At 49.0% G+C, this 14,532-nt stretch overlaps 1 protein-coding gene across 3 annotated transcripts in view; it reads left to right on the forward strand.

Annotated features, from left to right (window-relative positions):
- The window catches only part of DYM (dymeclin), a 313,818-nt gene that overhangs the window by 33,632 nt on the left and 265,654 nt on the right, over positions 1 to 14,532 (forward strand). For all 3 annotated transcript variants that reach the window (XM_054179019.1, XM_054179021.1, XM_054179020.1), the window contains exons 5-6: positions 941 to 1,074; positions 5,678 to 5,750. In XM_054179019.1, the coding sequence (XP_054034994.1) occupies positions 941 to 1,074; positions 5,678 to 5,750 (207 nt within the window). The remainder of the gene's footprint in view (positions 1 to 940; positions 1,075 to 5,677; positions 5,751 to 14,532) is intronic.

The raw sequence follows: 14,532 nt of genomic DNA on the forward strand, positions 1-14,532 counted from the left end.
GAGACTTTTTCTCCGTGCCAGTTGTGAGAGGCCAAGGGATGATGGTTTGAACTGTAAGAGGGAGATTGAGGGTGGAGAGAAGGAAGAAATGTTTGAGGGTGATGAGAGCCTGTCCCAGGCTGCCCAGAGAGGTGCTGGATGTCACATCTTTGGCAACATTCCAGGTGAGGTTGTCTGGAGCAACCTGCTCCAGTTGCAGATACCTCTGCTGAGTGCAGGGAAGTTGGACTGGGTGACCTTTAAAGGTCTCTTCCATCCCAAACCATTCTGTGATAACTTATTCCCACCTGGATAGCTCCTGCTGCTGTAATCCAGAAATACTTGACATCATGCCTTCAAGGAGGAGCTTGGCTCTGTGCTGTTGGATGCTGCCCAGCAGCTGCTTACTGGTGCTCCATAAAACGTGATGAACATCTACTCCTCTTGCATCCAGAAAGCTTGGAAAACATCTACCTGTGTTGCATAGGGAAATCTTGCTTTGTGGGGCTCCTGAAGTGCATAAATACCTGTGGTCATCTGAAGGCTGTTTGACTGGGAAGAGTGCTGAGGTTCAGGGAGCCAGAGCAGCTTTCATCTCAAAGCTGTAGGAAGCTTTTAAAAGTCTGAGTGGATTGAGTACCTCAGAAACCTTCAGAAGTACACCGAGCCATCTGGTGAGCTCTTTCAGGAGTGGTGCTTCTGACAACTGTAGTGTTTTTAACAATGACAGATTAGTTAGGAGTAAGGTTGCATCCTCTTGGGGGTGGGGGGAGAATAAAACACTCCTCTTAAATGCATTTGGTGTTTGCTTGCTGTAGGCTCCATGCTTGAGCACTTGGCTTTTCCTTCCTTCAATTGCAGGAACCCCCTTGTCTACCCTGAAGTGCATTTTCTTTCTGTTTGATGCATGCTCAGAGGTTAAGCATCTCTGATGCCTTGTTTCTTTGTGGTTCTCTTCTAGCCACCTCTTCATCTGGCAGGCTCACAATGCACTGTTTATTATCTGCTGTTTGCTGAAAGTGTTCATCAGCCGCATGTCAGAGGAGGAGCTGCAGCTTCATTTCACATATGAGGAGAAAACAGCAGGCTCCTATGGTAGGTAAACACCAGAGCTGGGAAACAGGTGCCCCACAGGAAAGTGAAAAGCTTCTGGTACTCACAGACATGGTGCTGAGGGACATGGTTTAGGGGGGGTGGTGGTAGTGTTGGGTTAATGGTTGGACTCAGGGATCCTAAGGGTCTTTTTCAGTCTGATGGATTCTCTGATTCTACCCTTTGTTTAGGGTAGGAATCCCAAACTTTGTTTTAAAGCTAGAGGTTAAATAGGTAGAACAAGCTTGTTGTATCAGACAACCTTTGAGATGGGAAGTGTGCAGTCAATAGTGAAACTGACCTTAGGGTCTGAAGTAGTTCAGTGCACACCATCTTCCTGTCTCTCATCATGTGAAAGAGAACCCTTGGAAATGTGGTTGGAGCTTTTAATAACATATTGACTGTCATCATGAGCCAGCAATGTGTGCTCACAGCCCAGAGCCAGCCCTGTCCTGGGCTGATCCCCAGCAGTGTGGGCAGCAGGGGCAGGGAGGGGATTCTGCCCCTCTGCTGGGCTCTGCTCAGACCCACCCTGCAGTGCTGGGGCAGCTCTGGAGTGCTCAGCACAGCCAGGGAGCTGTTGGAGCAGGGCCAGAGGAGCCCACAGCAATGCTGGCAGGGCTGGAAGGGCTCTGCTGGGAGGCTGCAGGCTGAGAGAGTTGGCCTTGGGCAGCCTGGAGAAGAGAAGGCTCCAGGGAGACCTTCTGAGTGCTTCAAAGGGCCTTTGAGTACTTCAAGGAGCCTAGAGGAAATCTGGGGACAGATTTTTTCTGAGGTCCTCTTGTGACAGGACAAAGGGTGGTGGTTTGAAACTAAGGGATGGAGATTGAGGGTGGAGAGAAGGAAGAAATGTTTTAGGCTGAGGCTGGTGAGAGCTTGTCCCAGGTTGCCCAGAGAGGTGCTGGATGCCCCATCCCTGGAAGGTCAGTAAACCCATTTTATGACACAAAGCACAACTGCATGGCTCTCTTCTGAGCATAAAACACAAATCAGAATCTCAGAATTGTTTGGCTGTAAAGGCACTTCTAGAGGGTGCATAGTCCACAACCCTTGTAATGAAGAGGGCCTGCTTCAACTACTTCAGGTTGCTCAAAGCCCTGTTCCACCTGATTTAGAATGTTTTGAGGGGTGAGGCTGAATGGGTTCTTGAGGTGGAAAGTCTGTTTTATTGTCTGTATTAGACCCTGTGTTATGGCTGAGGATGGAGCTGGGTTGTGTGGCTAGAAGTGAATTCCCTGGGATGTGTATTTTCCTCTGGATAAACCATTTTGCTCATGTAAAGTCTGCTGATTGAGCATTTGTAATCTGTGTTGCCTTGGGAAAGGTTTTAAAGACTGAAGATTATTATTTATGTGAAAAAAGATACCCTAAAGTCAAACCAAACAAACCTCAGCAGAGAGCCAAAGAACCTACAATGCCAGTAACCCATGTTTGAGGGTTTAAAAGCCCTGTCTTCCCCAAAAGGGTTGTCAAGGCCTGGATCAGGCTGTCCAGGGCAGTGGTGGAGTCCCCAGCCCTGGAGGTTCTGGAAAGCCTTGGAGAGTGGTGCTGAGGGACCTGGTTTAGTGGTGGCCTGGCAGTGCTGGGCTTGATGATCTCAAAAGTCTCTTCCAACCAAAACCTGTCTCTGGGTCAGTGGCTGATAAAATAAGTGGTGCTGTGGCACAGCAGACACCACTTTCAAGAAGACCAGTGTGCAGTGTGGTAGTTTAGAAGACAGCACCTGTGATTTTCCCTTCTTTGATAGATCTCTCTGTTCTTATCTGGACAGATTCACCCTCCCATTCCCCAAGGCTTTGTGCCTGTCTTTGATCCAGGTATGTGATCTATCAGCCTGGCTGAGGGTTGTGTGCAGCCTTCATCCTGGGATGGAAGAAGGCATTGTTGATGGAAACACAGAGTGTTCCCTGTTTGCAGCTCTCTTGCACGTTTACAGATTTGGCAAGTGTCCTCCTCATTGTCTTGGAAAGACAAGAATTTGACAAGAATGCATCTGCCCCAATGGGGAAAAGGATACATTAATTACTGAAGATGAAGGGCACTTACCAGAGCAATTAAGAGAGCTGGGTGGAGGGGAACCTCGTGAAGTTCAGCAGGGGCAAGTGTAAGGTCCTGCAGCTGGGGAGGAACAGCCCTCTGCAGCAGGGCAGGTGAAGCAGCTCCACAGAGCAGGAGCTGGGAATGCTGAGGGACAAGTTCCCCATGAGCCAGCAATGTGGCCTTGTGGCCAAGAAGGCCAATGGTGTCTGGGGTGCATTGAGAAGAGTGTGGCCAGCAGGTTAAGGGAGGTTCTTCTCTCCCTCTGCTCTGCCCTAGTTAAGTCTCATCTGGAATACTGTGCTCAGTTCTGGGCTCCCCAGTTCAAGAGAGATGGGAAATGAATGGAGAGAGTTCAACATAGACTACAAAGCTGCTGAGGGTCCTGGAGCAGCTCTGGGAGTGAGGAGCAAAGGCTGAGAGCCCCTGGGGCTGTTGAGCCTGGAGAAAAGCAGCCCCAGAGGGGATCTGAGCAATGCTCAGCAAGAGCCAAAGGGTGGGGGGCAAGAGGCTGGGACCAGACTCTGCTCAGGGACAGGAGAAGGGGCAATGGGCACAAACTGGAACCCAGGAGGTTCCTTCTTGGCTTTATTTTTATGATATTTTGTGGGGAAAGCCCCTTCATACTGGAATAATATAATTGAAATGAGGCATGGAAGAAGTAACATTCTTAATATGTAATCTCTCTTTGATTTTTTTTCATCTTTTTCCTCTCTTCTCTTTCCTCAATTGTGAAGAGAGGAAAAAAACCCAACAAAAACAACCAGAAATCTTCTGGGAATTAATTACAGCCTGCCTCTCCTAGCATTTTCTACCTTCAGATATTCTAAGGGAAGTGTCAGTTTCAGATTGCTTTGCAGGACATGATCTGGGCTTCATTTCTGGCTCTGGTTTCTGTCTGAGGTTAAATGCTGCTTGCACTCCTCAGTCTTTACTAACAGGAGCTGCATTGTGTTACTCATGGGGGATTCTATATAAAGGAAACCACGTTTCCCTGATAAAAAAACCTGATTTCCTCTAGGACATGCAGTTCACTGGGTGACAACTCTTAATGGGCTTTGAATAAACTGATTGTGGAAAGGCAGCAATTTAGCTTTACTGTGAATATTCCCCCTGGTGTGCTTCTTAGAATTGAGTCCTGGGCTGAGGGGCAAGCTTGGGTTAAGCAGAGTAACAAGGCCATAACCTGGCTGTAATGTTGTGTTTATTGCAAGGCTTGTTTATTGGGGAACATAAAATAAAGGAGTATTTGGGTAATTGTTGTGCTGCAGTGCCTGCAGGGTAAGGCAAAGGGAAAAGCTGTGCCTGCTCTTAGGCCAATTCACCCTATAAAACCCTGCACTCTTTGTGCTGTGGGTTTCTCTTTATAATTTTGTTTGGACAGTAGAAAAAATACCTGGATGGGCCAAGAGACCTTTTATTACCAAGAAGTTCAACCATTAGCCCAGCACTGCTGGGTCACCACGAAACCATGTCCCTCAGCATCACATCTGCACACACAGCTTTGAAAGCCTTCCAGGGACAGGGACTCCACCACTGTCCTGGGCAGCCTGCTCCAGGGCTTGACAACCCTTTCAGAGAAGAAATTGTTCCTCATGTCCAGTCTAAGCCTCCTGTGGCACAATTTGAGGCCATTTCTTTTTGTCCCGTCCCTTGTTCCTTGGCAGAAGAGACCAACCCCCACTTGGCTCCAACCTCCTTTTCAGGGAGTTGTAGAGGGCAAGAAGATCTTCCTTCAGCCTCCTATTCTCCAGGTTAAACAGCCCCAGGTTCCTCAGCTGCTCCTTCCAAGATTTGTGCTCTAGACCCTTCATCAACTTCATTGCCCCTTTTCTGGACATATTCCAGCATCTGAATGTCCTTCTTGGAGTGAGGGCCCCAGAACTGAACCCAGTATCCAAGGTGTGGCCTCATCAGTTCTGGCTAGAGGGACACAATCCCCTGCCCTATTCCTGCTGGCCAGACCATAGCTGATCTAAGCCAGGATGGTGGTGCCCTCCTTGGCCACCTGGGCACATGTTGGCTCATTTTCAGTCAGCTGTTGACCAGCTCCTTCAAGTCCTTTGCCACCAGCCAGTTTCCAGCCACTCTGCCCCATCCCTTTAGTGTTGCAGGAGGTTGTTATGAGCCAGCAGTTGGCCTTGTTGAGCCTCATCTTACTGGCTTTGATCCATCAATCCAGCCTGTCCAGGTGCCTCTGCACAGCCTCCCTCCTCTCAAGCAGATCAACACTGCTGTCCAACTTGGTGTGTCAGCAAACTCACTGAGAGTGCCCTCCATCCCCTCATCCACATCACTGATGAGGATACTAAAGAGAACTGGCCCCAGTATGACAACTTCCTTTCCCCACTAACTCTTGCAAGCATTTTTGTTACAGGTCCTTTAAAAAATGGTGATAATCCCAACTGTTTTTCTGTTTCACTGAAGAATGAACCTCCTGAAACAGGAGGAATTCATCTTCTGGGTTTTGTTCCATAATTAAACATTGATCTTTTGCATCTGTGTGTTGCATTGTTGGTTTCTTTTGCTGCTTGAAAACCCAGAAATCCTCTGCTCTGCTTCTTTTCAGGAACAGAGTGTGAAGACCTCATAGAAGAGTTGCTGTGTTGCCTCATCCAGCTCATTGTTGAAATTCCTCTCTTGTAAGTTTCAGTTTTTTTGTTGTTTTCATCCACCCTGCATAAAGTGAACAAACAGAAACTCAGAGTGATGGAGTCATAATGTTCAAATACTTGTGGTAGTACAGCACTGATACTGACCTGCTGCTAGTACCAGCCCTGACTGTTCTGCTGGAAGTAGTACATGCTGAGCATCTCACACCCAGTTCAAACCAGCAGCAGAAGCTGCCCTCCTGTTTTGCTTTGTATGAGTTTTGATGTTTGTTTCTGGTGCCCCTGACAGCACAGTTGCTGCTAACACCTGGCTCAGAATGGCTGTGCTAATGGTATGGGGAAAGGCAGGTTGGGAGTGTCACCACATCACCTGGGGATGCAAAAAAGTGGAAACAGAAGTTGCTCTTCTGCAGTCATGTGGGGTTTTGAACTCTGTGTGTCTGTGTGTTAAATAAATCATGTTAAATAAGTCATATGATTTACTAAGCCACTCACTCCAAGAAAGACATCGAGGTGCTGGAGCGGGTCCAGAGAAGGGCAACAAAGCTGGGGAAGGGTCTGGAGAGCAGGGCTGGGGAGGTGCAGCTGAGGGACCTGGGGGTGTTGAGCCTGGAGGAGGCCAAGGGGAGACCTGAGGTCATTCTGCCCCTGTACACTGCACTGGTTAGGCCACACCTTGAGTCCTGTGTCCAGTTCTGGGCCCCTCGGTTTAGGAAGGAAGTTGACTTGCTGGAAGGTGTCCAGAGAAGGGCAGCAAAGTTGGTGAGGGGTCTGGAGCACAGCCCTGTGAGGAGAGGCTGAGGGAGCTGGGGTTGCTTAGCCTGGAGAAGAGGAGGCTCAGGGGAGACCTTATTGCTCTTTCCAACTCCCTGAAGGGAGGTTGTAGACAGGCAGAGGTTGTTCTCTTCTCCCTGGCACCCAGCACCAGAACAAGAGGACACAGTCTCAGGCTGCACCAGGGGAGGTTCAGACTGGAGGTTAGGAGGAAGTTTTACACAGAGAGAGTGATTGCCCATTGGAATGTGCTGCCCAGGGAGGTGGTGGAGTCACCATCACTGGAGGTGTTCAGGAGGAGACTTGATGGGGTGCTTGGTTGCATGGTTTAGTTGATTAGGTGGTGTTGGATGATAGGTTGGACATAATGATCTTGAGGGTCTCTTCCAACCTGGTCTGGTCTGGTCTGATGTGATGTATTCTATTCTATTCTATTCTATTCTATTCTATTCTATTCTATTCTATTCTATTCTATTCTATTCTATTCTATTCTATTCTATTCTATTCTATTCTATTCTATTCTATCTACAGGAGTTCAGAGCCAGGTGGAGGTCAGTCTTTTCTCCCAGGTGAGGGAAGACAAGAGGAAATGGGCTCAGGTTGCACCAGGGAAAGTTCAGGTTGGACATCAGGAACAATTTCTTACCAAAAGGGTTGCCGAGGCCTAGACCGGGCTGCCCAGGGCAGTGGAGCCCCCATCCCTGGGAGGGTTAAAAAGCCATGTAGATGTGGTGCTGAGGGACATAGTTTAGTGGTGACCTGGCAGTGCTGGGTTAGTGGTTGAACTTGATCATCTGAAAGGTCTTTTCCAAGCCAAATGATTCTATGGTTCTTAGAAATAAGTGGAATTTCTCTGTAGATCTTCAGGTTGCTTTACATGGATTCTTGTGGTGCATCTGCTGTCTTTGAGATAGGTGGATTCCACATCCCTTTGGGCTATGTCACATCCAACATGTTGTATGATGGAGAGCTTACTTTGTGCTTTGGAAATAAAAATGCTTGTCCATGCCTGAACTGATTAGGTTTAACTTCTTTGTTTCCCAAGGCAACCTTCATGAAAGATAACCCCCCCCCCCCAAAACAGTATCTTTCATTGTAATCTGTGCCTAACCTGCAGTTCCCCAGTTAAAGCATCAGAGGTAGTCCATCACAGTGCAGTATGTGGCTCTGATGATGCTGCCTTTTGTTGCACTTGGGATTGTTCTTGTGTTTGGAAGGCTGACAGAGATGCAATCATTCCTGAAACAGAGCTCTCATTAAACACAGCACAGCCAACATGACACCAGGGGTTTGTGTAGGTATGTGTAATGTATTAGCAGCATGGTTTAGAGTGTCGTGCTGCAGAGCTCCTCAGGACTTCCTGGAACAGATAGGCTTCTTGTTTGGAGCAGCTTAGAGGAAGTACAAAGGGGTGAAAGGACTCTGATGTATGAGCAAGCTCATAAATCCTGCAGGGTTTTATTTTTCTTTCTTGGAAGTCTGTGTGTGTGTGTGTGTGTAGTCCAGTATCATTTATTCTGTCTTTCTAAGACAGTCATGATTTGTTTTAATCCTCCTAAGCAACTGAACCTGTCAGCATCTCTTATTTCTGTGTGAATGTGGTTGCTGGGAATGGAAGTAGCTGCTTGTCCAGGGTCAGGGCTGGGCTGGCCACCAGATGAGTGACTGTGGCTCTCCATGAATCCCTCTGCCTTCCCAAAGGGAAGAAGGGAGAGAGGCTGATGGGGTGGGAAAGAAACTCAACCAGCTGGGATGGATAGAAGAACGATCCCATGAGACAGAGAGTCACAAACCAGTATTGAACCCAACCCCTGATGGCACCACGGGCACCACTGGTGCTGGGGGCAGGTACTGGGGAAGTCCCAGACTGGACTCAGCAGCAGATAGGAAGTGGATTCAGGGGCTGGATTCTGGAACTGGGTTCAGGAACATAAGGACCAGGACGAAAGGCAGAAGGACAAAGTCCTTCTGGGACACCAGCCAGTGAAGAAGAGGCTTGACCCTGGTGATCCCTCAGTTTTCTCCTGAAGATGCCACCCATGGGCTGCAATCAATCCCTTGCTGGGCAGTTGAAGGTCACCTCTCCTGTCTGCTCCTCCCTGCAGATGCCACCTCTGACTTCCTGCCCCTAAGGTGTGGCACATGCTGTGGCAGTGCCCTTGGTGTGCCCAGGATCAAGTCTCAGGCAGAGCCCTTCTGCAGGCAGCCCTTGGCAGGAGCTCTCCCCATCAGCCCCTGGCTGTGCCAACCTGGCCTGAACTGCAGAAGGAGCCCAACTGAGCAGGGTCTGAGCTGGGAAGTGACAGCACTGAGCAGAGCTAGCTCTGGGTCAGACTAGGACACTGCTCAAAACACTTTTAGTTTACTGTGTAATGTAGTGATAAAAACCTTAATGTTCAGATCTATTGAAAACATCTTCATTTTCCATACGAGCCAGACATGGAAGCTCTTTAGGTGTATTTTGACATGGACAAACTTGATTTCTTTAATACCCAGTCTAACTCTGTTCTTTATAGGGGTGTTGCAAGGCTGAGATGTTTTTGCTTGATGTAATATTAATTAGTTGAGGATAATGATCATGATTATTTTAGTAGTGAGTTTGCTTTTTCACTTCCCTCCCTCTCCCTGGTCAGATGTACTCTAGAAATTCTTTCCCTGCTTTGTGTTGAGGGTATGCTTCATGTCTGTCTTCAGCTGGAAGACATGAAGAAAAGGACCAGCCTGGTATGTGAGCTCTGGGGAGGAATAGTTTGAGTGGCATACATGGAGTATTCAAGTGGTTTCTGTAGGAGGGCTTAGGATTGCTTGCCAGAGGATAGGCAGCTCTGGCAGCTCGCAGTGTCGCCAGTAACAGAGCCTCTGTCTGTGATGCTGCTGTTAAAGATGAGTTTCTGTTGTGGCAGACCATAAAAGCCTCCCTGCTGAGCTTGTCTTGGACCTGTCATGCAGAATAGCAAAGTTCTGTGAAGGAGCAGCCAAGAGCCTTAACAGAAGATTGTCGCAGCTGGCATGTCCCTTGTCTTCTGCAGGTGCAGCTGCACGAAGGTGTGGCTACAGCTGGCAGCTGCTGCCTCAGTGCATTCCATCCCTGCAGCCCAGCTGAAGCTTCACTGCAACACAGAGACCATTTTAAAAGCTTGGGCTGTCCAATCATCTCTGAGTCTGAAGTGCAGGAGTGGAGTTACCTGTGCAGCAATCCTGCACTCTTTGCTTTTGAAATGGTTCTCAGTGTGCTGCCATTCAGTGAGACAGGGACAGGCTGCAGAGATGGACAGAGGGGAGCCTCATGACATTCAACCAGGGCAAGTGTAGGGTCCTGCAGCTGGGAAGGAACAGCCTCCTGCACAGGACAGGTGAGAGGTTGAGCTGCTGGAAAGCAGCTCTGTGGAGAAGGGCCTGGGAGTGCTGGTGGGCAGCAAGTTCACCATGAATCAGCAATGTTCCCTGGTGGCCAAGAAGGCCAATGGTGTTCTGGGATACATTCAGAGGAGTGTGACAAGTAGGTCTCAGGAGCTTCTCTTCTCCCTCTACTCTGACTCAGAGAGGCTACTTCTCATGTCCTGTGCCCAGTTTTGGACTGCCCAGTTCAAGAGAGACAGGGAACTACTGGAGAGAGTCCAGTGGACTTTACAAAGATAACACAGAGGATCCTGGAGCATCTCTGTGAGGAGCAAAGGCTGAAAGCCCTGGAGCTGCTTAGCCTGGAGAAGAACAACCTGAGAGGGGGTCTCAGTGTTTATCAATAGCTAAAGGGAGAGGGTCAAGAGGATGGAGGCAGGCTCTTGTCAGTGGTGCCCAATGACAGCTCAAGGGGCAGTGGGCACAAACTGGAACCCAGGAGGTTCCATCTGAGCAGGAGGAGAAAGTTCTCCATTGTGAGGGTGCTGGAGGGCTGGAGCAGGCTGCCCAGAGAGGTTGTGGAGTCTCCTTCTCCGGAAACATTCCATCCCCACTTGGCCACTGTGATCCTGGACAAGCAGCTGTGTGAGCCCCTGCTTTAGCAGGAACTTTGGACTGGGTGATCTCCAGAGGTCCCTTCCAACCTCAACCATTGGATGCTTCAGTGGTTCTGTATATGTAAGACAGTGGGTTGGGAGATGGATGAGAGCTTAGGACACCTGTGTGTCGTACTTTGCAGGCAAGAGCATAACCTTTACCCATATTCCAGACTGACCAAAGTCAAGTGTAAAGGTTTGGGCTTGGCAGGGGCATTGAGTTGATGAAACCTTGAGTCTTGAGCATGGGCAGAGCTTGCTCTAGTGGAGGCCTTGAAAGAATGAGCTCCTGTCTGCCTATGAAATAACCCCCAGACATAGCTGGGAAATGCTAGCTTAATAAGGAAACCGTGTGAGATGGGGCAGTGAAGGTGGTGAGACACTGGAACAGGTTGCCCAGAGAGGTTGTGGCTGCCCCTGTGCTGGAGGTGTTCAAGGTCAGGTGGGATGAGACCTTGAGCAACCTGTTCTGGTGTGAGGTGTCCCTGCCCATGGCAGGGGGGCTGGAACTGGATGATCTTTAAGGTCCCTTCCAACCTACACCATTCCACGATTCTATGAATTTAGGGAACTGTTTCTCCAGCTTGGTTTGTGCTGGGAAGGACAAATGTGCTTTAAAGCTGTTGCACTCAGGGTAGCTACACCAGGTTGTAGTAGGGACTGTGGTACTCTGGCTCTGTAGCTGAGAGTTGCTGGGCAGGGTCTTGAATTACCCTTTGGAACAGCAGGCTCTGCAGTGATGTATAAAAGCACCAAGGAACAAGGTTTCACATTTAACTTTCAGACATTTTATAGGATCTCTGCAGCATTACTGCTTTTCAGGAATCCAGACCCTTACAGCTCTTGGGTTGATGTTTGATTTATGGCTCCCTTGGGTAGGTTACACACACTCTGCTTTTTTTCCCCTTCTTTTTTTTCCACCCCCCCCCCCCCCCCCCCCCGCTTTGGTTAGCCCTCAAGACCCTCACATGGATGATTAAACCCACGTGGTTAGCAAGAAAAGATGCAACTTCAGTGTTCAATTGTGTGACTTTTGTGTAGAAGCAAAGGATTTGTTGCAAGATAGAGCTCCCAAAGCTTTAAATTATGAAGGCTTCTTTCAGCAGCTGGCTGAGAGCTGGTGCACATGAGAGAACATCTGGTTGTTATCAGGACATTTTCACTTCATTAAAAGCTCTAAGTGCATTGGGGGGGGGGAGGTTGGAGAAAGAAAAAAGGAGATGCTGTGATCTAGTTACATCACTAGCAAGGAGCACCCTGTGGTGCTGGTAGAAGTGAGTGGGTGTTTCTGTTACATTCCATTATTTGCTGTAGATACACAACTGGTTTAGGTTGCAGTCTCAAGTTACTTCCAAATTGAAATGCTAACAATGGATGGAGGGAGAGGCTGTGGGTGTTGTCTGCCTGGACTTTACTGAAGCCTTTTACACCATGTCCCACAGCATCCTCCTGAGAATCTGGCTGCTCATGGTGGGGTGCCTTGCTGGGTTGAAAGCTGCCTGGATGCCTGGGCCCAAAGACTGGTGGGGAATGGAGTTGAATCCAACTGGTGGCTGGTCACCAGTGGTGCTCCCCAGGTTGCTGGGGCAAATTCTATGTAACATCTCTGTCAGTGATCTGGATGAGGGGATCAAGGTACCCTCAGTGAGTTTGCAGATGACACTGAGCTGAGTAGGAGTGCTGACCTGCTTGAGGGTGGGGAGTCTCTGCAGAGGGACCTGGACAAGCTGCGTTGATGGTCTGAGGCTAGTGGGATGAGGTTCAAGAAGGCCAAGTGCTGCGTCCTGCCCTTGGGTCACAACAGCCCCATGAAGGCTTCAGGCTTGGTGCAGAGTGGCTGGAAAGCTGCCTGGTGGGAAAAGGACCTGGGGGGTGTTTGCCAGTCACTGGCTGAAGATGAGGCAGTGGGTGCCCAGAAGGTCAAGAAGGCCACCAGCATCCTGGCTTGGATCAGCAATACTATGGCCAGCAGGAGCAGGGCAGGGATTGTTCCCCTCTGCTTAGCACTGGTGAGGCCACACCTTGAATCCTGGGTTCAGTTTTGGGCCCCTCATGTCAAGAAGGACATTGAGGGGCTGGAGAAGGACAGTGAAGCTGGCAGAGGGTCTAGAGCACAAGTGTTGTGAGGAGCAGCAGAGGGAACTGGGGTTGTTTAGTCTGGAGAAGAGGAGGCTGAGGAGAGACCTTCTGGCTCCCTGTGAAAGGAGGTTGGAGCCAGGTGGGGGTCAGTGATAGGACAAGAGGAGATATCCTCAAGTTGCACCAGGGGAGGTTTAGTTTGGACATCAGGAACAATTTCTTCCTGGAAAGGGTTGTCAAGGCCTGGTACAGGCTGCCCAGGGCAGTGGTTGAATCATCATCCCTGGAGGCAGTTGAAAGCTGTGTATGTGTGGTGCTGAGGGACATGATTTAGCAGCAGACTTGCTAGTGCTAGGTTAATGACTGGACTCAATGATCTTAAAGGTCTCTTCTAGCCTAGAGAATGTTGTGATTCTATGTTCTGACTCATTTAAGATTGCTTGCTACATTTCCTGGGAGCTTAAAAGCCAAATGTAGGAGGAAAAAGGACAATGAAATTGATTTTTGTAGCTCTGGAGAATCGTTGCAGTGTGGGAACAATGTCAGGTACAGGTGATGAGAAAAGTTAAGGCTTTTTTCCTTGCTGATTTTGAGCAGCAGAGAGTTCAAGGACTGTTTTCCCTCCTGTTTCAGAGTTGCTGTGTTTTAGTTCAGAATAATGCTTTCTTGAAGAAGGACTCTTTGAGGAACTGTATCAAGCTGGTCTTAGCTCCAGGATTTGAGGAGCTGTTTGCCTTGGTAGCTTTGACTAAACCATCAAAGGGAAACTTCCATCTGTTGAGGCTTACACTGGAGCTAGCAAAAACACCCAAACTGAAAGGGGTTTGTCTGGCTTTGCTTGAAGAGCCTCACAGATTTGAGAGTCTTGTACTCCATGTAGGAGGGATTTGAGGAGTATAAAGGGAGTATAAAAGGAGTATAAAGGGAGCATGTTGGTGATGCAATATAATAAATATTTATTAAATAGCAAATAAATATTTATTTGGAAGGTTTTCTCCATCACCCTTAAGTCCTTTTTTTCACCCCTGGTGACAGATGTGTGGCCCCTTAAAAAGCACCTTAAGTGTGTAAAGGTGCTAAGCAGAGGAATCTTGATCGGTGCTACATAGGCTTCTTTCTCTTCTAATTTGCTCTCTGCAGCTACCTGAAGGGAGGTTGTAGCCAGGAGGGGGTTGGTCTCTTCTTCCAGGCAAGCAGCACCAGAACAAGAGGACACAGTCTCAAGCTATGCCAGGGGAGGTTTAGGCTGGAGGTGAGGAAGAAATTCTTCCCAGCAAGCGAGATTGGCCATTGGAATATGCTGCCCAGGGAGGTGGTGGAGTCACCATCACTGGAGGTGTTTAGGAAGAGCCTGGATGAGGCACTTGGTGCCATGGTTTAGTTGATTAGATGGTGTTGGGTGATAGGTTGGACTTACATAGAATAGAATACATAGAATAAACCAGGTTGGAAGAGACCTTCAAGATCATTGCGTCCAACCCATCAACCAATCCAGCACCACCCAAACAACTAACCCACGGCACCAAGCACCCCATCAAGTCTCCTCCTGAACACCTCCAGTGATGGTGACTCCACCACCTCCCCAGGCAGCCCATTCCAATGTGCAATCACTCTCTCTGTATAGAACTTTTTCCTAACATCCAACCTAAACCTCCCCTGGCACAGCCTGAGACTGTGTCCTCTTGTTCTGGTGCTGGCTGCCTGGGAGAAGAGACCAACCTCTGCCTGTCTACAACCTCCCTTCAGGTAGTTGTAGAGAGTAATAAGGTCACCCCTGAGTCTTCTCTTCTCTTCTCTTCGACCAGCACCCCCAGGTCCCTCTCTGGCTGCTCTCAGCCACTCTGACCCCAGCCTGTAGCTCTGCATGGGGTTGCTGTGGCCAATGTGCAGAACCCGGCACTTGGATGTGTTCAATCTCCTGCCCTTGGCCTCTGCCCCTCTGCCCAGCCTGTCCAGGTCCCTCT

This window comes from Dryobates pubescens, chromosome Z (assembly GCF_014839835.1).
Source record: "Dryobates pubescens isolate bDryPub1 chromosome Z, bDryPub1.pri, whole genome shotgun sequence".
Classification (NCBI taxonomy): Eukaryota; Metazoa; Chordata; class Aves; order Piciformes; family Picidae; genus Dryobates; species Dryobates pubescens.